The following is a 27,993-nucleotide window of genomic DNA, read 5'->3' as shown; positions in this document are numbered from 1 at the left end:
TTTTCTTTCCTTTCTTCTTCCCTTCCTTTCTTCCTTCCTTTTTCTTTTTTCTTCTCTTTCATTCCTTTATTTCATTTTTCTTTATCCTTTGCTTCCTTCCTTCTTTTTTTTTTTCTTCCTGCCTTCTTTATCCCATACATTCAAAGATGTTAAATTCAGCCTCAGTAAAAAGGAGCAAAAAGTAACTGGTAATTGCTTAAAATTTCCAGTAGGTGGAGATAAAGTACCCTTGATATCGTATTAGGCCATAACAAAATACAGCTGGCCCTTTTTTTCCCAGCGAAAACAATGATGGCTTTATGCTAAACATATGAGTTCAGTTATAACAAAATCATGCTACCTTTATGACATTTTTTTAAAAAGATGTGTTGGTATATGTGTGTTTGTGTATATATGTGTGTGTGCACATCTTGTTCAACTTCAAATAGATATTGTATAAGCTTTTTAAAATGGAAATTTTTTGTAGTCTTAAGTTAACAGCAAAATTGAGAGAAAGGCACAGATATTTCCCATAGGCCTACTGCCATCATGGGTGCATAGCTCCCCCATTATCAATATCTACACCAAATGTACCGAGTACATTCGTCACAGTTAATGAACTTACATTGACACGTCATTGTCACCCAGAGTCCATAGTTTACATCGTAGTTTACTTCTGTGTATTTCTGGGGTGTGGACAGAGGTATAATGACATGTATCCACCAAAATAGTTTTCTACACAGTAGTTATACCGCCTTAACATTTTTTTATGCTCTGCCTATTCATCTTCCTTCCTCTTCCCAATGTCCTGGCAACTACTGATCTTACTGTTCTTCTGTAGTTTTTACTTTTCCAGGAGATCATTTAGTTAGAATCATAAAGTATGTAGCCTTTTCTGATTGACTTTTTTGTTTTTTCTTTTTAAAAATTTACCAGAGGTCACATGTGCTCAACAGAGAGATAGAAAGAGAAAAGCAAGAAAGCACCACCCTGGGGGATGGTCCTGTTGCATCCCTTCTCATCTGTTTGTCCCCGTTTTGGTATTTTGGGCACACATGCATAAATGGCCAAGTCAGTGGACCTGGGACTTAGTCAGTCAGCGAGCCAGGTGGGATCCAGCTGCCGTCACCACCACAGCAGCCAGCTGGTGGCCCTCACTTACTTCCGAGGTTTCCTCCATGTTTTGTTCAGAGCTTAATTCTTTTAAGTTCTAAATGAATTTCCATTGTCTGGATGTACCACAGTTTATCCACTCACCCACTAAAGAAGAAGCTGTTTTCTTCCTGGGGCTGGCAATTATGAAGTAAACTGCTATAAACATCCAGATGCAAGTTTTCATGTGGACATGAATTTTCAGCCTCTTTATGTAAATACTAGTACAATTTCTGGGTTCTATGGTAAGAATATGTTTTGTTTTGCAAGAAGTTATCAAATTGCCTACCAAAGTAGGAGTATCATTTTGTATTCTCACCTGAAATGAATGAGTACATTTGTTTCCCATGATTATCAACATTTGGTATTGTCAGTATCTTGGATGTTGGACATTCTAATAAGTCGGCTGTGGTATCTCATTGGTGTTTCAATTTTTATTTCCCTAATGACATATATGTGGAGCATTTGTGTATCTTGATATGTGATATGAATTGCCATTATATATCATCTTTGGTGCATTGTCAACTAAGATCTTTGCCTATTTTTTTAAAATCAGGTCATTTGCTTATTGTTGAATTTATTGTTATTTCTATAACAACCTTTTAGTAGATAGATCATTTGTAAATGTTTTCTCCCAGTCTTTGGCTTGGCTTTTCATCCTCTCTTTTTTTATCATTATTTTATTGAACTTTCTTCCTTTATTTATTTTCATTTGACTGGAAAGAGACACAGAGAGAGAGACAGAGAAAGAGAAAGTGAGAAAGCAAGCCGCCAGGTCTTGGGATTCAAACATGCAGGAGTCCAGCGCCCTTAACCACCATGCCACCTACCAGACCTGGTCTTTTCATTCTCTTAACAATGTCTTTCACAAAGCAGAAAATTTTAATTTCAATAAAGTCCAGCTCTTTTAAGACAAATTTGCGCCCCTCCCTACCCCATCTGGAGACCAGTTCCAGTTAATCGCATTGCCAGACACCAGACTGCTGGTGATTGCAAGCCCTAATGGCCAGGACCATGGCTCATTACCTCCCCTACACACACACACACACACACACACACACACACACATGTGGTTGCCTTTGGACTCTCAGAACTTTGGTGTCTTGAATAGGGTGCACATTGCCCCGCGATCTTTTCTTTGCTCCTAAGGTGAACGAAGTTCACTAGCTCAGTCGGAGGTTCACCACTCTTTAGAAACAGGGAGTCACCCAGAACCTGTGACAACAGTGCAGGGTACTGCTGAGCAACAGGGAAGCAGACCAGAAGAGATATCGCCAATATTCTACTCCTGCACACCTTTGAACACTCAAAGGTAACTTAAGTAGGTTAGGAAGGAATGCATAGACCACCAGATGACTAGGAACAATCACAGAGGCACAAGAAATATGAGCAGCCAACAAAACGTCTCTCCCCCCCAAAAAAATGTCAATCCCACCTCACCCACAGACAACACAAAGGACGAGGTGGACATGTCAGATAAGCAATTTAGCATATTTGTAGTGACCAAACTCATTGAGAAGCCAAGAGAAAAGAGATAATGAGCTCCAGGTGGTGAGGAAGTTCTTTCATGATTTGAAAGAAGAAATAAATACCTTAAAAAAGAATCAGATGGAACTGTTAGGGATGAAAAATGTGATACAGGAAATTAAAAACTCCCTTGAAAGTATTAAAAGTAGATTAGATCACGCAGAAGATTGAATAAAGTCCAGCTTATCAATTCTTTCTTTCATGGAGTGTGGCTTTGATGTCATTATCAAACCTAAGGTCATCTAGACCTTATTCTACATTATTTTCTAGGAGTTTCATATTTTACTTTAGGTCTGTGATCCATTTTGAGTTAATTTTTATAAAAGGTGTAAGGTTTGCATCTACATTCTCTCTCTCTCTCGACAACTGTATATAGAGTTGTTTCAGCACAACTTTTTGAAAAGGTAGACTTTTCTACATTGTTTACTTTCACCCTTTTGTTAGAGATCAGTTGACTATATTCAAATGTACCTATTTCTGGGCTTTCTCTTCTGTTTCATGGATATATTTGTCTCTTCTATCATCACGTCTTGATTACTGTAGCTTTATAAAACATCTTAAAGTCAGATAGTGTCAGTCCTCCAATTTTGTTTTCCTTCAGTGTTTTGCTGGCTATTACGTCTTTTGCTCTTCCATGTAAACCTAAGAGTCCTTTTACTTTATTCATGATAGAGCATGTGCACATATATGTGAGAGTGAGAGAGAGAAAGGGGACGACCCTCCACAGAATTCTGTCATACCACAATCTCCTTCCTCCAGTCCCCTGGCCCATCAGATCTTGGGCATTCACAAATGTGCTCAGCATGTTTCAAATCAGGCTGGAAATTCAAACCAGGGTCACCAAGTGGGATCCTGTTTCTGTTGAACAATGCATTATTACTGCACTACGAAGTTAGCACTCGAATTAATTAATACCCACAAATATAACTCACTGGAATTTTGACCGAGATTGCATTGAACCTCATTCAGAAGAAGTGACATCAATTCTTCCGTAATGTAACAGTGTCATCTTTGACAATATTGAGTTTTCTAATCCACGAATATGGATATATCTACATTTATTTAGTTATACTTTGATTTCTTTCATTAGAGTTTTGCAGTATTCCTCATATGGATTTTGTACATATTTTGTTAGATTTATACCTAAGCATTTCATTTTAGAAGATTATAATATGAATAGTGTTGTATTTTCAATTTCAAATTCTCTTTGTTCATTGCTGGTATATAGGCTATCAATTGACTTTTATATATCAACCTTGTGTCCTAAAAACTTGCTATACTTACTAGTTCCAGGAGTTTGCCAATTCTTTCAGATTTCTACATAGAGGATCTGTTGGATATTTTCTTTTCTCTAGGTAGATGAGACTCGGATAAACCCCAGAAGGCTAGTTTCTCTGGAGGGCAGACCTTTCTACAAGGAGTGAATGCTCTTTTGTATTTCAAAATGATTCTTTTTTCATCTGTCCTTGCTAGAAGCACAAGAGAATTTACTAAAATATCCTCACTTTTCCTGTGACCTAACTTTTTTAGGGATCTAAGAATAGTTGTAGATTCAATTTGCTCAAGTTTTCACTTGTTAGGATGCTGTGGCAATTTTCAAGTTTCTTACATGCTGGATCAGAAACTGCAAATCACATAGACTTTAGAAATCTTAAATCTCTCAAAGTGGAAAATAATTTATACAAATATAAACTAGGTTTATTTATAAATTCTTACTCTTTAAAATTTACATATTTTATAAATTAAGCCATTTAATTAAAGAGATTTTATTTTATTTATTTCTGTCCCTCTCTAGGAGAGAATTACACTTAATTTAGAATGACATTTGCATCTTAATAGCAGAGAAAGCTTAACAAAGACTCAGAAATAGCAGGTTTGAATGTCACCAGTGAGATGATGCAAATCTGTTTTTGTTTGATTACTAGAATACAAAAATTTTAAATTTTGACTCTCAGTACAAAATATATAATCAGTTCTTCGGTAATGAATATATGCATTTCTATAAATTGTTGCATCATACAAAACCACATAATAAAACTTACAGAGCTAATGGGGAAAATACGATTAGGGGAACAACACTACAAAATTTCATCAGTGACACATTTTTTTTAAAAAAGAATTATTTATTAATTTATTTAAATTTGTTATTGTTAATTTTTTTTCTTTATTTGATGAGAGAGAGAAAGGGAAAGTGAGAAAGCAAGCCACCAGGTCCAGGACTTGAACCATGGTTGGCCATGTGGGAATCCGGCGCCCTTATCCACCACACCACCTGCTGGCCCCTAGTGACACATTTTAATAAACATTAGAAACAATAAAAATGGTAGCGCAGATGTATATGTTAAGTGGTACCATATAATAATATAATAATACTCCATATTAATACATAATGCTACAACATAACACTATGTAATGCATAACATATAATACTTCAACAAACAACACTTTACCTTTAAAATGACCTGAGGTTTTATGCAATACTTTTTGATAGCAGTGGAAGACCTAAAATATTATCAAAGGAAAACAAAACAAACAAACAAAAAAAACAGAAAAGAAATTATGAAACTGAAAAGAGAATGATGACAGGCAGAGAGGAGTATGGGACTGAAAAGAGAATGATGACAGGCAGAGAGGATGACAGCACATGGGTTTCCCATGTGTAAAGTTGCCTATCACAGCCCAAGTTACATATACACACAGAGTAATTTGTGATCCAGGGCAAACAGGGAGCGTAGCACACACTGAAGACAACCTGGCACAGTGAGAGAGCACAACAAAAGTGTTGGAGGAACAGCTTTCCTTGGAGAGGAAGACACCATAAGATTTTTTTGACATTAAACTGGGAGAATAAGCTGATTATGAACATGACTTCATTACCTGGAAAAGGCTGCATAACGGAACTGTAAGCCAAGATTTGCTTGCTCCCTAGGGCCTTCACTTGGGAGAGGATTGCCCCATTTCTTTTCTTTGCTTGACAAATCTCTGTGCTGTCCTTTACTGTGATGATCCAATATATAAATTCTCCATCCACGGTTAAGCTAACAAGTGTTTGTTCTGTTGATGAAAGACATAACAGCAATGAAAAACAAAATGTGTATCTTACATTTTTTATTTGAAACAATATTATAAAATGTATTATAACTGATTAATTTTGAATCTTTTTATTATTTCAGTATGAAAAAGTAATTTATATTGTCATTTCAATAAAAGTTTTAGAAGAATTTTCTCATTCTAACTCCATGTCAATCCAAGAAGATAAATACCATTATTATCAAACTCAAGTTGAAGAAGTTAAATAATATAATCATGGCCACAAAGCTAGTAAAAGGCCAAGACAAGATTTAAAACCCAACTGTGACTCCAATATAAACAATGCCAACCTGAGAGAAGTACTGATGATAGACTTAGGGTTCACTGCTTTCTTGCTTGATATTTTTATCAGTTGTTTGTAATGAATGAATAGTAAACATGCTAAGTAGTCTTCAGAAAGTTCATGGAAATACACATTATAGAAAGACTGTCATGGGTTTCCACATTTTTTGCACCAAAAAAAAGTCATACTTTAATTCTATACCCTGAACTTCTTGAAGTCCACTCATATTTATGAAATTTTCAGATAATGCATGATTATCACTGTCATTAGTAGGTTTATTTATAGCCTTGGATTCAAAAATGTCACAATAGAATCAGGAAATAGGTTAAAATTTAATTGGAACAAGTGCAAAAATCTAAATTTGAGTTTATAATCAACTCTATAAATTAATTAATTAATGAAAGAGATCAAGATTAATAATAACTAACATGAATGAGTAAGACCACAGGTTTTTCAGAACTCCCCTACATTGTTGGTAGGAACGTAAATTAGTACAGCCACTGCGGAAGTGAATACAGAGGTTCCCCAAAGATCTACAAATAGAACTACCACATGATTGAGCAATTCCACTTCTGGGCATCTACCCAAGGGATAGGAAAACACTCAGTAGGAAAAGTGCTTGCACACCTATTGTCTATCATGACATTATTCACAATTGCTAAGACACAGAACCAATCCAAATGTCATGAACAAATGAATGGATTGAAAAAGTGTGGCATATATACTCTACGGAATACTACTCAGCCATAAAGAACAATCCTAGCACTTAATAGAAAGTGGACATATATGGAAGATTTACTGCTGAGTGAAGCAAGCCAGGCTATGAAAGAGAGACATTGTATGTCTCTACTTAATATATACCAACTGTCTACACTCTATAGCAGAAACTGAAATACTAGAGGATATAGAAGCCTGGAAAATGATTACAGACACTGGAGCCAGTGCGGGGAAGAGGGCGAGAGATGGGGGAAAGTAAGAAGAAAGGAATCAAGGAGAAAAATAGAGACCCAAGACTTTGAGGAATACAGAAATGGACAATTATCTGTTGATGATAACACATATAGTATGTAATATTGGACTGGTAAGGAGTGTGTTCATGTTCGATGAATTTATTTTGTAAGCTGTTATGATGTACAGTGAATGTATAAAAGAAGTTTTAATTTTTTTAAAAAAGACTATAGGTTTTTCAGTGACAGGCAGCCCAAAGACCTAAAGTCACTTTTTTCTTAATTTTTTTTACATTTAATTACTGTGTATCTTTACAGTATACAAAATGAACCTTCCCAGCATGAATATACTGTATATTAGTCTAATCAACGATATTACCATCCATACCATCATCAAAGGATAATTTTTCATTTTTGTGTCTCTTAAATGTTTTGTGCTTTGTTTTCCCTTTGAACCCCTCCTTCCTGCCCCCTCATTGTTCACCTTAGCTAGAGTAAAAAGAAGGCCAGAAAGAAGTCAGAGTCCTCCTGTACTGACCAGAACACTTTGAAAGTATAATGTGTCACTAGGAGGCACTATTTAAGAGGCTATTAACCAGCTGGAGTAAAACCACAGAGGGCAATTAGGGCAGAGAAAGATCTAGAAGCCACATCAGGAATAATTACAGGTACTTGATTTTTCCTCTAAAGAAGGTATTGAGATATATGACAGCTATTTCTGCATAGTCAAATGGCTATCATGTAGAAAGTGACTGATTTATTCTTTGAAAATTTAGAATTTCAGAGAAGTGTAATTAAAGTTTGATCAAGGAAAGAGTCTTTGTTAGATTAAAAGGAACAAGTGATTTCCCAAGAGGATAAGTTTAAAACATTACTTAAGCCTATTGACAGTGTATAAAAATTGTTTCTAAAAGGTTCTGGGTGACATGTCAATAAAACCTTATGTACCATTATAACACACACATATATTTGCACTTTTAAAACCTTACTATATAAACTAGCACTGCCCAATATAACTTTCAATAATAATAGGACTGTTTTATACATTGATGATCCTGTATTTAAACTCAAAGTCACAATTAGTCACTTGTGGCTTTGAGCTCTTGAAATGTGCCTACTATGACTAAGGGATTTAATTTTAATTTTATTTAAATGACCACATGTGCATAGAGGTTACCATGTTAGATTTTTTTTTTTTTTGAGAGATTTTCACTGTAGGGCGCGTGCGCTCGCCAGACAGAGAGAGACATAGAGATAGAAAGCGAGAAATCACCCCCCAGGGGGGATGGTCACGCCGCAATCCCTTCTCCTCCATTCTCCTCTTGGGATCTTGGGCACGCATGCACACGTGCCCAGCGTGAGTTTTAAGCCACCGGGTCTGGGACACAAACCGCGGTCGACTACGTGGGAGTCTAGCGACATAGCCATTACGCTAACTGCTGGTTCTCACCATGTTAGATATTGAGGAGTAGATTCTTAAGAGTATATAGGTATTTAGAGTATATTTCCTGTCAGAATTACTACTGACTTTCAAATTATCATAGGCTTTCAATCATTTCCTCTACAAACACATCAATTTCAACACCTAGATCTACCAAACATTGACTAATTCATGCTGAAAATGGAGTCAATGAGATCATCAAATCAGAAATAAAATAGATCATGAATATTGTAGTTGGGCCCAATTTTAACCTCTCTATTGATTGGTTGTGGCCCTTTAGATACATTTTCTTACTTTTTCAGTCTCAGTGTTCTCATCTGTAAAGTAAGACTACTAATATCAACCTTCACAAGATACCGTGATGATTAAGTGAGAAAATGTATTTAGTGACATGCTTAGAATACATAGTTAAGGTCACTCCACTGTAGATTTACTGTTAGTTACAAAACTTAAAAAAAAAACACTACACACACAAACATATTTGAATATCTATATACTGTTTGCCTGGAAACAACTTGATTTGAATCTTTCTATTTGGTATGGCCCAGAGAAAATACCATGTGTATTGTCTTTTGAACATATGTGAAGTTCAAGGCCTCTTTAATGGAATGAGAGGAGCTGCCGTTATTTATAAAGATGTATGCACACACATCAGCATCTTACCAAGCACGCCAGGCATCATGATAACTCTCCAACACTGACATCCTTCCAGATCTGTGGCCCAGATTTCTTGCCCTTTGGCAAAATATATCTGTGGTTTCTCCAGGTCAGAGGTATCAACAGTCATTGCTCCACTTAATTCAAATTCAGTCACATTACAAAAACATTGGCTTCTTCCAGTTTGTTGGTTTGTGGCTGTGGGTTGCAGAATGCGGTGCAAGGTGTGATTGATAATACTGTAGTAGAACATCTGATAGCCAAAATCGGAAACTTCTGTCCAATACAAGCGACTACAGGGGGAAAAAGAAGGTCCCTCCAGCTTAATGAGTAAAATATATCATTCCAAATATTAGTTTCTAATGAAGAATAATCTTTCCTAATGATTGGAAGCACAAATACTGACTGTGGAGATAGAGTTTCTCAGTGTCCTATAACCTTCCCCTCAGATGGAGGAGGTCACAGAAGTCTAACTCATAACATTTCAATGATTTATCAATAGATATTTTTGCAACTAAAGTCTTAGATCATAATAACTTTAGCCTCTGTATTAAATGGCTTATTAATGACTGTACATATGAAATATACTTGCCTATTTTTCATCAACATTGATCTCTGTTTCTCTTTTCTCACATTTATTTCTGCTTTTTTTTTTTGAGAGAGATTTTTTGCTATTAGGTATGTGCCCTCGCCAGAGAGAGACAGTGAGACAGAAAGTGAGAAATTACCCTCCCTCCCCCCAGGAGGGATGGTCATGCCATAGTCCCTTCTCCTCCATTCTCCTCTCAGGACTTTGGGCATGCATGCACACGTGCCTGGAGTGAGTTTGAAGCCTCCTGGTCCAGGACTTTAACCGCAGTCGACTATGTGTGAGTCCAAAAATGTGATCATTACTCCATTTCTGCTATTTCTGCTTCTTAATACTAATGTAATCTAGTTTCAGAATAGTCTACACCCATGCTTATGGTACAAATGAAACACTATATCTTTCCAGCCTGGGAAATTGCTACTCAATCAGTTACTGAATGATGTATTGTATAGTATTCTCAACTTACCTGGTGTGTGGCATATATATCATGTTGGGTAAAATCTCTTTACAATCCAAATGATGTATAGCAATTGAAAGTACAAATAATAATAAGTAATAATAAAATAAAAAATAAGAACTCTTCTTATGAGGACATTGATTAAACTAAGAAGGATGAGCCAGAATAGCTTTTGCTGCCCATTTATTCCTGTTCACTTCCTGCCACTGTCTCAGTCCCCTTCTTGACCTTACCAACTTATGATATTAAATTCACTAATATAAAAATCTGTTACTGTTTCCTGTAGGTAATCGGCCTAATTTTAATTCAGTGAAGTTGTCAGTATGAATCAAGTTTACATAGTTGTGGTTATGGGCTCATAATTATATGCTTAACTATCATTACTTAATATAGTGAGCCAAGAATCCTAGGCATCTTATTTTCCCATCAATGACTTCTAATGTTAAACCAAAGATACTACATTAAATATATCTATGTCTATTTCATCACAATAGAAAAAGATACTCGTGCTTACATACCTTAAAAGAGGATATACATAAAAAGAAATTATTGTTGAATTCCTGTTGAAAATCTTTAGCTCCCTGGGTCGTTTCACTTTGTGTTCAAGATCAACATCAAAAATTTGTATTCCATTTTGTGACTCTTTCAGTGCAAAGTAGAGGTGCCTTGAAATCCAGTCAATTGTAATAGCTGTGACATTAGAAACCACTGCATCTCGGAAAAGCTTAAAATTAGGTAGAGAACACAGCCAAAAATATAGGGGTCATTTGTTTGAAAACTTTTCTGCAATCACCCGTATCACTTTTTCTTAAGTTTATTTATTTCTTCTTTCCATGATATAACAGAAAGACAAAGAGACAGAGAGACAGGCATACATACTCAGTTCCAGCTATTCTAAAACATTGTACCTATACATTCATCTGGCATGCTCTGGGATGTCCCAGGAATTAAACCTAGAATCTATCTCATGTGGGGCTAGTTGCATTACCACTTCACCACCACCTGGCTCCAACCATAACACTTTTACACTGCACTGCTCTTGTCATCCAAAATCACAATAATTTTGGATTGTGTACCATGAGTCCTCTTCTCATACTGTATATTTTCTCTAGATAATTTCAATTGCCATACTTCGAGTATAATCTACAGTGCTACAAATCCACATCTTTGGACAAGATCCTTCATTTAGTTATTGATTCAAATAGCTAGCTGCCTGCTTTATATGAATGACTTCCAAAAATAGAATTTATGACCACACTCCAAAATTTCCTTTTCTCCTGCACTTATAATTGTATGGATTTCTGGCAATCCTCTGAGGAGCAAATCTCAACAAATGTGATTCTTCCTTGTCTTCTTCCTCACTATCTGTAGGAAACTAGTTCCATTTTAAATATTTCCACAATTTGTCCTCTCTTTCCTCCCTCACTTCCTGTCACCTAAATCCTAACTGGATTTCTATGGTAGTCTCTTACTTGTATTAAACTTTATTCTTTCTAATCCATTATTCTCAGTACTAATAGAGGCCTTTCTAAAGCACAACTTGACCATATTAATGACCCACTAAGTTTCATTAAAGGCATTTTGTTGGCTTCCAGAATGACATTTGATAGCTAAGTTTAATAAAGGAAAATTGTTGAGTCCTGGCTCATGTCTACCTTTTCAGCTTTCCCATCTGTCTTTTAGTCTACCCTCACCTTCAACTCCATTCCAAACTCCCTGCTTTATAGCTCCTTGAACATCTGGTGGCTCTTTTTCCCTGCTACCTTTGCACTTGCTTCTCCCTCTGGTTTTCTCCACCTTCACCTCTGGCTCATCTTTTTTTACATCATTACGTCATCACATCCAGCCTTGTCTGTCTTCACTATTAGTTAACATTTAGTGAGTGTTTACCCCATTCCAGGCATAATGTTAAGTACGTTGGATGGATTATTTCACTTAATTGTCACAGGAACCCTATTATGTGGTGTGACTTAACCAGAAAGGCTAAATAACTTTCCAGTGGTCATGGCTATAGTAGGAGGTAAAGCAATTATTAAATTCTAGTAGTCAGATTCCAAAACTCACCTGCTAATCACTATGCAATACTATATTCCCAATGTTAGACTAATAAAAAACTGGACTTATTAAGAGGACTACTCATGCTCTTTGATTAAAATAATCAATATAATCAAAATGTCAATTCTACCCAAATTAATTTACATACTCAATGAGATCCTAGTCCAATTACCTGAGATAATCTTTACAGAAGTAGAAAAAAAATTACAAAACTTGCCTGAAATGAAAAAGAAAAAGACCTCATATTGCCAAGGCAACACTGTATCTATAAAACAAACTAGGAGGCATGTCACATGTAATTTTAAAGTATATTACAAAGCAGTGATAATCAAAACAGCATGGTACTGGCACAAAAATAGATACATATAGCAATGAAACAGAATAGAGAATCCAGAAATAAGCCCTAAATCTTATAGTCAACAAATCTTTGATAAATGATGTTGGAAGAACTGGATATCCATTTGCAGAAAAAAATGAAACTGGACTTCTATCTCTCACCCTTAGCTAGAATTAACTCAAAATGGATCAAAGATTTAAATATAAGGCCTCGAACTACAAAATTACTAGTAGAAAACATAAGAAAAGCTTTTAAAGACACTGACATAGACAAAAATTTAAATAAGACCCCTAAGGCACAGGCAAAGGTCCCTGAAATAGATAAGTGGGATTACATCAAACTGAAAAACTTCCTTACAGCAATGGAAACTCTAACTAGTGTGAAAAGAAAACTCTCAGGATGGGAGAAAATATTTGCAAATTATTCCTCAGACAAAGGATTGATATCTAGAATATTATAGGAAACTCAAGCAGCTCACTGGTAGAAAAATGAATAATCCAATTTAAAAATAGACAATTGAATAGATACTTATTCAAGAAAGACTTTCAAATGGCCACGGGCTTTGAAAAAATGTTCAGTCTCTTGTTATAAGGGAAATGCAAATTAAAACTACAATGAGATGTAATTTAACCCCATTTAGCGTGGCTAGCACCAAAAAAAAATAAAGCATGACAAGTGTTGGCAAGGCTGTTGTGAAAATAAAACTCTCTTACACTGTTGGTGAAGGTGTAAATTAGCCCAACCTCTATGGAAAACAATATGGAATTTTCTCAAAATCTTACAAATAGAACTTCCATATGACCTAACAATCACACTTCTTGGTGTCAACCCAATAGATAAGAAAAAACTCAGTAGGAAAGATAAGGATACTTGCACATCCATGTTTATTGCAACATTATTTATAATTGTTAAAACATGGAACCAACCTAAATGTTAAAAAACTGATAATTGAGTTGAAAAACTATGGCATATATACACTATGGACACAGCAGAAAAAAAAAAAAAAAAAAAAAAAAAAAAAAAAAAAAAAAAGAAATTTTTTTTTTAAACACAAAAAAATAGAAGACTTAATGTTGAGTGAAGTGAGCCAGATTTTAAAAGATACACATTTTATATCCCCACCCAATTTGTACTGTGTCTGTACTTTATGGCAGAAATCGAGAGATCTGAAGATGTACTGGTGGAGAGGACGAGTGTGGATGCTTGAGACTGTAAGAAGAGAGTGGTTGGTAAAGAGTGAGACTGGCAAGTGGACGGTGGCTGTGAGAAAAAAAATTAGGTCATGTCTGCTTAAAATTGTTATGTGTTAAACTACTCTGCAGATAGTTTAATAAACGCTTTATCAAATTATGAACATTCAAGTGCAAAACTTTTTGAAATTATAAATGATAACAAGAGAAAAAAAAACCAAAACATTTTTGTTCTGTTCACTCTAGTGCATATCTGTTCATTTATATGTCATCCAAAGAGCACTTCGCCTAAAAGAAAGGGCTGTTTACAATCCTTTGTAAAATTGTAGTTTACCATTAAGTGTGTATGTGTAAGTTATTATTATAAATGTATTACCTGTGTTTTTGGTATATACAACTTTATACTTTGAAGTTTGTAACTGTGAAAATTTATTTTGCCAATGTTTTATGAATCAACCTAATAAAGCTGTTGTAGAGAAGGAAAAAAAAAAAAAGGAACAAAGCCAATAATTTTACTCGTATATCCCAAAAGCTAATTGACTGCCTTGACCCCAACAAATGTTTGCTAAATTAATCCTAATTACACTTTCCCAAAATCTATTTTGTATTAATTTGTGGCTAACTGATTGTATAACATCTCTTCTTTCAATTTTTCTAAGCTGAATAACTCAACCATCGGTTAATTATATTTATTACAGAGTAGAGTAATACATAAATGGGCCACTTCCTTTATTACCAAAGAGTTACACAGGGAAATACCTCAGAGCTCGAATGATTGTGCAAGTTCAGAAGGAAGAGAGAGTCTCCTTGAGCATAATACCCCATCTCATTATCAATCGTGTAGCCTACAGCACTTATATCTCTTTCCACTGAAAAGGTCCACACAACTTGATGTCGATCCATATCTAAAAATATTATCTTGTTGCCAAGAAGAGTTATGAGGTAAGGAAATGGGTTGATTTCTGAAAACAAAAGACAAATAGATAATATGTATGAGAAAACTAACTTTAGTTTAGCAAAATCTCTTGACTCAATATCAGCCAGGTTTGGAATCCATGGCCCCCTCTGGGTTCTCCTGAAGCATCTGTTTCAATGAAGGCTCTATGCTCTTTAAATCTAGGTTTGTTTAAACATGCTTTGATGATGATAAAAATCATTTTTTTTGCTTGACCTTAACTTCAGTTCAGAGATGTGTTCATGTCTCTAAAGATACGAATGGGCAAAAGACACTTGTAAATTGTTATTTGCACAGATTTTAGATAACAAATACCTGATGTTTTAGACTTTACTATGTCAGAAAATGGTCCTGGCCCTTTAGATGTGAAAACCCGAACCTAAAGGAAAGAAAGGAAACAAAAAATTGTTCAACAGTGTTCTCAGTGGTAATAATCAAGTTTTGAGACTGATAAATAATTGAATGCTTCATGTGACACTACTGACATAAATATTATTGATAGTTTTGAGTAGTTCTTTACATCTAAGTATGGGGCAATAAATCACTGCAAGGAAAAAGTGTCATATGCTCATGTTGTTGGGTTTTTCAGTCTAGGAAAGGGACAATCTCTATTGCAAAAAAAAAAACAATGAAACAATAACTTTCTTTTTTTTTTTTTCTTTTAACAGGTTTTTGCTATAGGGCACATGCACTCTCCAGAAAGACAGAGAGAGACAGAAAGCAAGAAATCACCCCTTGGAGGGTATGGCCAGACTGCAGTCCCTTCTCCTCCATTCTCTTCTTGGGATCCTGGGCACACATGCACATGCATCCAACATGAGTTTCAACCACCAGGTCCGGGACTTGAACCACAGTTAACTACATGGGAGTTCAGTGACATAGCCATTATGCCAACTGCTGGTTCCTATCTCAATAACTTTCTTAAAAAGGTCCCTGGATTTAATGTACAGAATAAGGTGGTGATGGATGCGTTAATTTGATCATAGTCATCATTTCATTCCCTCTATTTTTGTTTAAAATTTAAAATTATAAAGGTCTTGAGCTATTAAATTAAGTTGCATAGGACGTTTAATAGAAATAAAATTACAAACGATGGCCAACTTCCACTTACCTTAAATTCAACAACTAGAGAAGCTTCCAATAACTACATTTCCCATACTTTTTAAAAACAAGATTTATCAAAAGAAAATAATAATTAAGCTAGAATTTGAAAATGAGCATTTCAAACCACCGTCACATAGATAACTCTTTTGGCCCTTGCGACTACTGCATCAAGATCATAATATATTCAAAGTGTGAAGGGAAAAGCAATTTCCACCAAGAATACTGTACCTGGCAAGATTATCCTTCATATGGCAAGAAAAGACAAGATTATTCTCAGATAAGCAAAACCTGAAAGAATTTGCCAACACCAGACCAGATCTCCAAAAAGTTCTCAAGGGAGTGCTATACCAGGAAAATTAAATACAGACACACAGAAATAAGAGTTCAAAAACTAAGAAAACAGCCAACTTAATTGTAAGAACAAGTCTGGAGTTGAATATTATATCCCGGAATTTAATCGGGAAGATTGAAGCACAACAGAAGATAAAATACATGAGACTGAACTGGTGAAATAGCATTTTGTGACTTTTGACTAAAACATTGCTGATTTTCTTCTAGGCTTCGTTTTCTGGTTTTAAGGATTTTTGTCTTGTCTTGAGCTGCCGACAGGTTCGTGTACTACTATTTGAACAGAATCCTAAGCTGTTTCCTGGCTTTAAGTTTTAAGCAAAGTTCCTTAGCATTTGTTTGATTTATTATAACTAAAACTGCTTTCCTTTTAAATTAAAAATATATTAAAAAGTACCTACTTAATGACCGTAGTAAGCTATATAGCATCAGCTAGGTGCTACCTTATAGTATATTCATTCTACTCAGAGTTTCTCGCCTAAAGTCAGACATGTATTCACACATATGTACATAACAGTTGAACTTGCCATTGAAAGTGGTTGGATTACTTAAGAAATTTTGTGAATCAATAAAGCGTGGGGGGAAAAAGGAATGGAAAACAACTGTAGACACCTGAGAGTGTGGAAGGAGGGTGGTAAATGGCAAAGGGCGAGAAATAGGGGTAAAATATATATACATGAAACCGAAAATGGAAAATTATTGATGATAACATGTATGATTAAACCACTATGCAGTATATTCGGGATGGGAAATAACATTTTGTATGCTATGACAATGCTCAGGGAATGAATGTAAATTAATTAATTAATTTTTTAAACGTTTCAGAAGAAAATTATAGTGAACTTGTCACTAGATTCTAGCTTTAACCGTTTTTGTTTTGCTTTATTCATATTTTTAAAGTATTTTTGTCAATCAATAAAATGTGGGAAAAAGTTTAGTATCGAAGGGAGAGAAGGGAAAGGGGAAGGAAAAAGCAAGTAAAAGTATACTTAATTTCCAAAAAAAGTGAGAAGCTATTTGCTGATAAGTTATAGAGTAATATCTTTGGTTTGATTGACATGCATAATATTTGTGCTGGAAAAATAAATGTTGTACACTGTAAAGATGTGATTAAATGTAAATAGATAAATTAATTAAACAAAAACAATATGTACATATAGACAAATACACTTAACCACAACATTTATTTAACTGGAGCACTCATAATTCTTAACAAATAGAACTGTATATTATCTTTAACTTGTATTTACAACTTTTTAAAATTTATGTACATATTTTTGGAGAACTAATAAAATTATCAAAATAATTACTAAATTAGAATTCTACTAAAAGAAACACTCATAAGAAACTCAAATCACTAAAACATTTTGCCAAACATTATCTTTCTAAAAAGAAGCTAAAATAATTCAAACCATGTACAACATTGTCACCAACATGGTAATTACTAGGGATATGAAAATCATCAAGCCATTTATTTTAAGTGGAAAATTACTTCATATGAAATTTAAGATGTCAAAACAGGGTGCAATAGATGTTTTCCTTGATTGCTATTCTCTCCTGCTCTGTTGGTAGTATCTATTGATAATCTATTGATAACAGGGAGGTGGTAAATGTGAGATATAAGCTATGCTGATCCTCAACTGTTATTTCCACTGACAGCTCCAAAGCAAGGCATCCACATGATACTCAGGAGTGCCATGATACGGTGGAAAGGACTCTAGACAACGGATTAAGGTGGGACCAGCAGTTAGCGTAATGGCTATGTCGCTGGACTCCCACGTAGTCGACCACGGTTCGAGTCCCGGACCCGGTGGCTTTAGCTCACACCGGGCGTGTGTGCGTGCGTGCCCAAGATCCCGAGAGGAGAATGGAGGAGAAGGGATTGCAGCATGGCCATCCCCTCTGGGGGTGATTTCTCGCTTTCTGTCTCTCTCTGTCTGGCGAGCGCACGCGCCCTATAGCAAAAACCTCTCCAAAAAAAAAAAAAAAAAGACAACGGCTTAAGGCACTTTCTAATCATGCAGCTTTGGTAATTAACTGATACACTTAGGGACCTGGCTTTTTCTTTGCAGCAAGGATCAATGAAATAATATATATAAAAGTACCTATTGTGGAGCATGGCCTGGAGTGATCATGGCAAAAAATAATGCATTTCTCTGATCTGAAAAATATCCTGGATGCAAAACACTGTGAGGATGTTCTTTAATTAAACTGTCACCTTTCTCCTCTGTACTTTGGTTGGCCACTTGGCCCCTCTGTCACAGTGTACCTCAGACTCCTTTCATTAACCTTCTGTTTGCACTACTAATACTCGCATATCTAGTTTATCTAGTTTCCTCTCTCATACCTGGAAGGCAACAGTGTATCCAGGACTCATGTCTTCAAGTTGAAAAGACATCACTGAAGGAGTGACATTGACAGCAATCCAGTCTTTGAATGTTTTATTTGTGTCACTTTGGTTAGATATTTGATAGAAAATTTCAAATCTTGTTAACACACCATTTTCATGCTTAGGTTTAGTCCATCTAAATTCCACCACAACTTTGTTCTTGTGGTATTTTCCACTTGGTAATATAAATATTCTGGGGTTCTCTGGTGCTGATGGAACTGAAAAGTAGAGGCACAGATAAGGTAGAAAAATATTAAGGCCAACTTTTACCACTTATGATCAGGGCATGGAGCAGCTCTGCAATAAATTTGCTTATTTCAGGGAGTTGAGATAATATCTATCTCATTCTTAAAGACCTTCAGGAAAGAACATTCTGTAGATTTCTTCTAGAACTTAGTCTGATATGACCACAAATCTTACTGACAAGCAAGGCTTCTTATGTCCAACATATTACAATTTAAGAATATCTTTCTCTTCGGTGTCCTGCATATAGAGAAGGTGACTCATTCTCCTTATGAAACGCAATATCGCCTCCCATCTCCACAGACTGATTTAGCTGGAGGTGGAAATGTCCATCATCCAAAGGGAAGCTCTATCTCTAGCCAGCTTTTACCCAGTTCACAGTTAAAATATAGTATATTAGAGATACAGATCCTCTCACACTGAATCTCTCAGGAGTCAGGAAGAGAAGGCTGATGGTATCCCAAGGATATGGTTTGGGAATTCCTTTTTTTTTTTTTAATTTATTTTATGTATTCCATCACTATACCTCACTTAACTTGTAAAGTGAATTTACCCAATATGAATACACTTCACACTAGTCAAGGTGAGGATACTATACATATTATCACCAATATAAAATAATCTATTTATGTGTCCCATAAGTGTCTTGCCATTTAATCCAGAGCCAAACCAAGCAATTCAGTCTCTCTCAGTCCTTTGATCAAGAGAAATCCTTCTCCCGGACTTTCGAGTGATTTTACTTTAGATGTCCCGTTTGTTTTCTCGGTCTCCTTCATTAGAACCCCATCCACTCCTCCATTCCAATCATATTGCTTCTTAATACCAACACCTACACCATTATTCGATCTCCAGATCTGTTTACATTGTGTTTCTTACATGGGATACCTCTTCTTATTCCATTCCTCAGTACTCAGCTAAAGCTTCTGCTCCCCCAAAGGCCTTCCCTGATCACACCAATGCTTTGCCTCTCCCTCTCCTAAGTCTGAGGCAGCTTGGTAACGGTAAATACCTATTGTATTACTGTTATCAATATAAATGGTCATATCTACCTACTCTATGCCCTTACTACTACTCAGTTATCACTGTCTTGTTTCTAGTATTGCTAGCCATGTATGTGTTCATTTGTCTTCTATTTTCGTAAGTTCTGTAAGAGAAAGTTCTGTAAGAGAAAGCATATTTTCTTATCCCTTACTACATCCCCCTAAATCTCGTATAGAACAGATGCACACTAAGTGCTTAATAAATAGTGATCATTTTGAATCATTTCTGACTGTACTGTAAATTTCCCTTAAAGCAAGGGACCATATATTATTCTTGTTATTTATTGTCCTGAACATCCGCTGAAATGCTATTTACCCTGATGGATGTAGTCAAGTCTATTTCCACTGAACATTTCAACCATGGCCAATATCCAAAGACAATCTCAAACAGAGCGTACCTGAATCCAAAGGCTAACTGCTCCAGAACCCGCCCAGGCTCCACTATGTTCCTGTTGTGAAACCCATGGATAAATATTGTTGAAAGCATCTTACCAGTAAAAATTGCAATGATGAATGAATACCTGTGTTTATGGAGTGCTTACTGCCTGCCAGGTCTTGTGCTAAGAAGTGCATGAAAGGATTATCTTCTACCAACAATGGTACAGTTTCTGATGAAACTGTAGCCACTTTCTCACCTCCATTATCAAGATGATAACACCTGTCCTATCTACCTCAGAGCTGTATGAGGAACAAATGAAATAACATTTCTGACACAAGATAGGTATGAAATAAATGTTTAATAGAAGAGTGATACACATAAGTGTACTTTGTACACTTGAAAGAGATAAACATATGTGAAGATGCCGCTATTACCCTTTTAACAATATATTCCTCAAAAAACATTAAATTAGACATTAGCTATTCACCCACAAATGATTCTAAGCTAGTATCCATGAGAACAGCCTTATAAGAAGTTATCTCTGCTCTTAAATGCTCATTTTTCTTATGAAACCTTTCAAAAATTACCTAAAATATGTGTCTGCATCTTCTATACCACTACAATCAAATGAAACAGTCTTTAAGAAATCTTTGAAATATTATCTTGGAATAAATTATGCAGATATATTTTGATCATGCTATTCTAATCTCCAAAAAGTCATTTCGAGGATATTGAATCTAAACAATCTAAACACATCTACAAAATTGAAAGTTATTTTTAAATATTAACTATCCATTCCTCATCATAGAAAATAATATTCTGCCTTTCATTTTAAAGAGAAATTTTTAATCCCTGTACCTGTTTCAGGTGCCCGAAGAGATAGGGATGTTTTGGGGCCCTTTCCCCAGTAGGTGTAGGGAGTGACAGAAAGATTAAATGTAGCATAGGGCTCCAGCCCTTCCACCATAAATACAGGTAAAAGCTGTTGTTCACTAGCCAGGAACTACAATATAAACACAAAACATCATTTTCTTAGGGGAAGAATGATTTTAAAAATTTACTGCTAATTAATTAAAATCTTCAAACTTTGGTCACATTGAAGTCCATACTTGCAATTTAGAAAATGCTAATTTTGCTAGGTCCCATGGTTTACCACACTGACCAATTAAAGTATATTCAACATAGCAGTTAAATAGACTTTAAAGCGATCAGAGATGGGTTGTAAACAAGTGTTCTCAGGAGTAATCATAACAACCAGCCATAATGGAAACAAAGGAAATGGCCTTGGCTAGGTAAGCAGAGTCATCAGGACCAACACACATAGTGCAGTCTTTCTGGGAAATGGAAGTTACTAGAACCAACACCATACCTTAGAATGAGCACTGAATTCCACACTGTAGAAAACAACCCCCCAATCCACTGAAGGGGGAGCATTCCACAGGATTTGAAAACTCGAAGCATTTCCTTCAATCCTAAATGAAGACTCTTGAACAGAATCTGGGATAACCTTAGGGGTAAAAGAAAAGTTCCCTGTGAAATAAAAGGAAGAAAAAATGGAGAAAGACTTTAATCAACCCAAATATAGAAATCATGGAAAATCCATCTGAATTGCTTATAATTAGAACTAAAACAAAGATTTCCTTTTCTGTAATGTATCTTAAAAATCATCTTTTCTGACTTTTTCAGGCTATAAATTTAGGATAGGATTAAACTGGCTTCAGGGACCAGCATGTGGCATAGTGGTTGAGATGCTGGACTTCCACATGGCCAACCATGATTTGAGTCCCATACCTGACAGCTTGAGGGTCACATAGGGCACATGTGCATGTGTGCTCAGAGTCCCTGGCAGAGAATGGAGAAGGAATTGTGCCATGGCCATCTTCCCTTGGGGGTGAATTCTCATTTCCCCTCTCATTGTCTCTCTTGTTATCTCTCTCCAGTGAGAGCACATGCCCTATAGCAAAAACCTTAAAAAAGAAAAAAAAAAAGATCAAACTGACTTCAAAAAAAATAGAAACTAATGAAATGTTTTTCTCCTTAAGATATAGTTCTTAAGACAAATTCCAACCTAAACATTTATTTGACAAAATGTGTGAGGCAGAGAAGGTAGGCATAAATAAAATATTTACCTGGCAGAGGCTTGAGGGATGTCTGAATAATTGTGAACTGAGTAAACTTGGCTGGTTCGGAAACAGATACACTGGTTCTCTGACCTATTTCCTGAGCTGTGATAACTCTAAAACCATTGATCCAGAAAAGCCGACCACTATAGTACACCAGTGCATTCTGGGAAATTTCAGAAGTACTCCAGGCCGCAAATTCTGTGATGGTGGTATCTCCCGCACTGCTGAAACATAACGTCAATTAGTATGTTATGATGCCAGCAAATGGCATAGCAGTTACGTGGCTGGACTCCCACATGGCTGACCTTGTCAGTGTCCCAGACCCAGTGACTTGAAACTCACACTGGGCATGTGTGCATGTATGCCCAAGATTCTGGAAGGAAAATGGAGGAGAAGGGATTGCAGCGTGGCCAAGCCCCAGTGGGTGATTTCTCACTTTTCCTCACTATCTCTGTCTCTATCTCTCTCTTCAGCAAGCACATGCGCTCTAGGTAAAAAAACTATTAAAATAAATTAGTATGTAATCTGGAGTGGGAGGAAGGCTAGTACATGGAAATATTTGTCAGAATGTGTATAAGTTTGTCTGGTGTGTTTGTTTACATAAAAAGAAAGAAAACACCTTGCAACAATTGTTATTATTTTTGGTTTCATATTAAGTTGATTGTTTAACATTTTTCTTAAAGTGGTAGGCCTAAACCAAATTTTCTAAGGGCTTTTCTTATTAATGTGATATTGAAGCTACAAGAGTCTTTACATATGTTAGCAGCTTTTAAAAAAATACTTGGGTTTTTTATAATATATAATATCAAAATCAAAACCTGAATTTTCATTATTTCATTAGCACAGAGATCCTATCTTTGATTTATTCCATGTGTTCTTATAATACTTTCATAAGCAGAAGAAAATCAGGAGGCAAAGTACTTTCAGGACTTGGAAACAAAGGTATCATCCAGAAATAAACCAGGAAAAACAGGTGTGTGTGTGTGTTTGCAATCTGTACAAAAGACTTAAAGACAACTTATGGATGTAGAGTAAACCACACTGAAGATAGCAAGAATTGGGATCCAAGTATAATTATAACTTTAAAAATAAAAACTATTATATCTGAGGGATTTGGGGGAAAAATTAAAAAGCAAAGAGCAAGAATGTGTGGACATTTATCCAAAATCGACAGGGATGATACTTCCTGAATGTGATGGCCAGTCCCCAGAAACACAGAATAGCTCTGTGATGAACAGTTGCTCATGACTTCTGACATCGTCCTGGGTGGGCATTTCTCCAGTCTATCTAAGAACCTTCTCTCAGAGTCCTCATTCTTCAAGCAGCCACCCCTCACCCAACTCAGTGCGCACGGTGCCACAAAGGCGTGGCCTGCATGCCCACATGATTATTCTCATTCCTGAATAAGATGGGGCTGCTGTGGTGGTACAGTAGTAACACAAAGCTCTGCAATACTGGATGTCATGTGTAGGACTGGAGTTTGGCTCCCAGGCCCACCTGTAAACTTCAGTCATGTACATGTCAATTATTCAGGCTGTTTAGGAAACCCAGGGAAGGGGAGGATTGCTGTGTGAGGGCTTATTGAGGGTGCTTTAAAAATAAACACTATACTCTACTGTGAATTAACGATTTTGCTGTGTAAAGAATATTGTAGAAACAGAATCGCATGGAACCTCCAGATTAACCACTTATTATATAATATATATAATATATAATATATAATTATATATAAAATATATATACATGTGTGTGTATATATATACACATACAGTTCACCATAACACAGAATCAGAGGGCTCCCCAAGCTTGTTTTCCTACAACTCCATAGTCTCATCTGGGGATGACAGTAGACAGTGAGACCTAAAGCATGCTGTTTATGTTCAGTCTACTCTGACATCTCATTTTGGTTGCTGTCATTGCAGAAAATCCTGTTTGGGGAAGACAGGATGTTGGAAATGGAAGCACTTTTCAGTGTTTCTGTGGCAATCTCAGGATATTCTGCCTTGACTTTAACCCAAAACATATAGAGATTTGTTGTTGTCTCAAACATACTTTTAAGGCCATTATCATTTGTGATCTCAAGCAGTTGATCCTCTTCTAGCACAAACAAAATTGATTCACCTGGTTTATTCACAAATGGATTGTGAATCCATTCCTTCCCATTTTGGGGGCCTTTTGTAGTTGGGAAGTAATGCTCAAACTCTTTTGAAAGCCAAGATAGGTAATTATGCACCAGCTGGGAGATACAAGGTGCTAACTCAGTCTCTTTCAAAATCCGGCTAATGTCTGAAACATGTCCAAAATCCCAGTGTTCACACATCACTCCCGTAATTTCAGCTTGGCTTTGAATGCAGCCACTTCATATGCCAACATGAGCACAGTTGTTATTCAACCCTGAAGTGACAGAACGAGTTCACTGAGCAGGTTTAATATGTCATCCAAGTAAAAAAGTTTTGTGACCCATTCTGTATCACTGAAATGTGCTGCCAGTGGTGACCATTTTTCTAAAAGAAATCTCTGGAACAGCTCTCATTACTCAAAAGCTCTGGCCAGTGACCTACCTTTAGAAAGCTATCTCACGTCTGTGTATAAGAGAAGATGTGTATGTTCTGCGTCCATCTCCTCACAGAGTTGCATGAATGGACATGAGTTAAGGGCAAATACTTTAATGTAGTCGATCATTTTAATCACATCCTGCAAAATGTTAATTTCAGGTGACATTTTTCGGCTAGCCAGCATATCTTCATGGATGATGCAGTGCATAAACTCACATTCAATGCAACTTCTTTGACCCAAGCAGTGAAACTAGAAAGCTATCCACTCATGGCAGCCACTCCATCTGTGCGTAAACTGCCTAAGTGACCAATTCAGTTTTCCTGATATGTTCAAAGACTTGTATCATTTTGCAGGTGTGGTGCTGGTTGGCAACAAAAGTGCACATAATATATTCTTGAACACATCCTCCTGAAAATACATCACACAAAAACAAGTACTACTGCCTTGTTGTCAACATCAGAAGACTCAACAACCTGGACTGAGTACCATGATGACTCATTAATCCTCTCTAATGATCATGCTATTTCATCAATTCATCTAGTTATGGTGGTAGCCAAAGGAGGAAACACGCCATCTTTCAAACTACAGCCCCTCCTGAAAGTTCACAACAAATGTCCTTAGCAGCAGATAGGATCAACTCTTCACCAATAGCAAAGGGCAGAGGGCTTCTTAGCTTTAGCAATGAAGTTAGCCACTAAGAATGATGCTTCCAATGCAGACATATTTGATGAAGTAGTGGTCTTCAATAATTGCTCCTGTTCTTTGTGTTCACATTTTTTCTTTTGAAAAATTCCAAAGGCTTATCTTTTAATGCAGGTTTCTTGATCTCCATGCGGTGAAGCAGTTCTAATGGTTTCATGGTTTCTGATAGCTAGTCGCCACATATGATACAAAGCATACTTGGAGAAGGTGAATCACCTGTTGTACTGAACCCATAATTTAAGTAGGACTCTTGGTATTTTCTTTTAAATGCAGATTTCATATTGTTGAAAATCTTAGAGTCTTCTGCTATCTCTTAACAGAGTCTTTCTCCCTTTTCTAATAAGCTCTCCAGAGACATTTACTTTTTACTCATTTTGTCTAGGGTTAGCTTGTGGAATTACCAAAACTGTGACTGACACTTGTACAGTGCAGGAAAAAAAAACACAGATAGAAATGGTAAATAACAAATGCAGATTTCATATTGTTGAAAATCTTAGAGTCTTCTGCTATCTCTTAACAGAGTCTTTCTCCCTTTTCTAATAAGCTCTCCAGAGACATTTACTTTTTACTCATTTTGTCTAGGGTTAGCTTGTGGAATTACCAAAACTGTGACTGACACTTGTACAGTGCAGGAAAAAAAAACACAGATAGAAATGGTAAATAACATAATGAGCAGATGTACAGTGCAAGAAAAAAAACACAGATAGAAATGGTAAATAACATAATGAGCAAGCCATGCACAGACTAAAATAAGTGCCTGATTCTGAATTAAACCCTGCCACCAGATGTAGATGAACTGTCACTTGCCACTCATTAATAGGGTTTTTGATGAGTCTGTAAGCAATTGATTTATTATGGTCTCTGTAGAGTAAAACCTCTCTGCTAATGTTAATCAGTATTTGCAGCTCCTCCCCAGTGCTAGCATCACTACCTCAGATCATCAGGCATTAGATTCTTATAAGGCACATGCAGCCTAGATCCTCACATGTACAGTTCACAATAGGGTTAATGCTCCTATAGGAATTTAATGCTGTTGCCTAGCAAGAGGTGGAGGACAGCAGTAATGCAAGCTATGTGAAGAAGTTGTAAATACAGAAGAAGCTTTATCTGCTTACCCACCGCTCACCTCCTGCTGTGTTGGGGATTGGGAACCCTTGCTCTAAACCCATCAGTTTTATTTATTTTGTTTTATTCATTATCATAATCTTTTTTATATTACATTGAATCACATATATCTTTACAATGTATTACATTTCTTTGTCCAGCATAATTACCACTCATATCAGTCAAGACAAAGACAATACTATCCACATCATCATCATCAAATAGCTTTTCATTTTTTTCAGATTATTATTATTTATTCTCATATTTTTTAAACATCCAATCATTATATATCACTTGGCTTGTATAAAGAATTTACCCAACATAAAATACTTCTCAGATGAGTCCAGTTGAAAATACTATACATGTTATCATCAACAGGTAGTAAACCATTTCTGTGTCCCGCTAATGTCATGTCTCACTATTTGTTCTCTTGCTATTCACTATCGCTAAGACATGGAACCAACCTAAATGTCCACAAACAGATGAATTCATGGAAAAAGTGTGTCACATAACCTCTATGAAATACTAATCAGCCATAAAAAACAACACTCTCTATACTCTTCCCTTCCACCACCCGGTTCCACACTGTCTTCAGCATCCATAACTATTTTCACTGCTTTTATACACTCCAATATTTCTGTCTCTACCAGATAGTTGGTATAAATTAAGTGGATACATACAGTATCTTTCTTTCATATCCTGGCTTGCTTCACTCACAATAGATCCTCCATATTTGGCCACTTTATATCAAATGCCAGGGTCTTGTTTTTTATGGCTGAGTAGTATTCCACAGAGTTTATGTGCCACAGTTTTTTTCCATGCATTCATCTGTTTGTGGACATTTAGGTTGGTTCCATGTCTTAGCGCTAGTGATGGTTCCATGTCTTGGCAATTGTGAATAATGTTGCAATAAACATTGATGTGCAAGCGCTTTTCCGACTGGCCATTCTCCTGTCCTTTAGGTAGATACCCAGAAGCAGGACTGCTCGATCAAATGTTAGTTCTATTTGTAGATCTTTGAAGAAACTCCATATTGTTTTCCATAGTGGCTGAACCAGCTAACATTCCCACCAATAGTGTAGGAGAGTTCCCCTTTCACCACATCCTCACCAACACTTACCACTTTTGTATTTTTAATCTTTGCCATTCTGACAGGGGTTAGGTAATATCTCATTGTGATTTTAATCTTCATCCCCATTAAAATGAGGGATGTTGAGTACTTCCTCATGCTTTTTGGCTGTTTGTATATCTTCCTTAGAGAGATTTTTGTTCAGCTTATTTTCCCATCTGTTAATTAGGTTAATCTTTTTTTTTTTTTTTTTTTTTTTTTTTTTTTTCGAGGCAGC

The 27,993-nt window shown here is 36.1% G+C and overlaps 1 protein-coding gene across 2 annotated transcripts in view; it reads right to left on the bottom strand.

Moving 5' to 3' along the window:
• The window catches only part of ROS1 (ROS proto-oncogene 1, receptor tyrosine kinase), a 157,712-nt gene that overhangs the window by 78,216 nt on the left and 51,503 nt on the right, over positions 1–27,993 (bottom strand). Inside the window, exons 19-27 of one of the 2 annotated variants that reach the window (XM_006157868.1) lie at positions 22,292–22,509; positions 21,532–21,692; positions 21,021–21,165; positions 18,459–18,718; positions 14,975–15,038; positions 14,464–14,666; positions 10,641–10,846; positions 9,083–9,369; positions 5,536–5,712 (exon numbers count right to left, since the gene is read on the bottom strand). In XM_006157868.1, the coding sequence (XP_006157930.1) occupies positions 5,536–5,712; positions 9,083–9,369; positions 10,641–10,846; positions 14,464–14,666; positions 14,975–15,038; positions 18,459–18,718; positions 21,021–21,165; positions 21,532–21,692; positions 22,292–22,509 (1,721 nt within the window). The remainder of the gene's footprint in view (positions 1–5,535; positions 5,713–9,082; positions 9,370–10,640; positions 10,847–14,463; positions 14,667–14,974; positions 15,039–18,458; positions 18,719–21,020; positions 21,166–21,531; positions 21,693–22,291; positions 22,510–27,993) is intronic. The other variant, XM_006157869.1, reaches the window with a different exon arrangement.

Source organism: Tupaia chinensis, unplaced genomic scaffold, assembly GCF_000334495.1.
Source record: "Tupaia chinensis unplaced genomic scaffold, TupChi_1.0 Scaffold000563_1, whole genome shotgun sequence".
Taxonomy (NCBI): Eukaryota; Metazoa; Chordata; class Mammalia; order Scandentia; family Tupaiidae; genus Tupaia; species Tupaia belangeri.
This window is presented reverse-complemented; position numbering and strand designations above follow the sequence as displayed.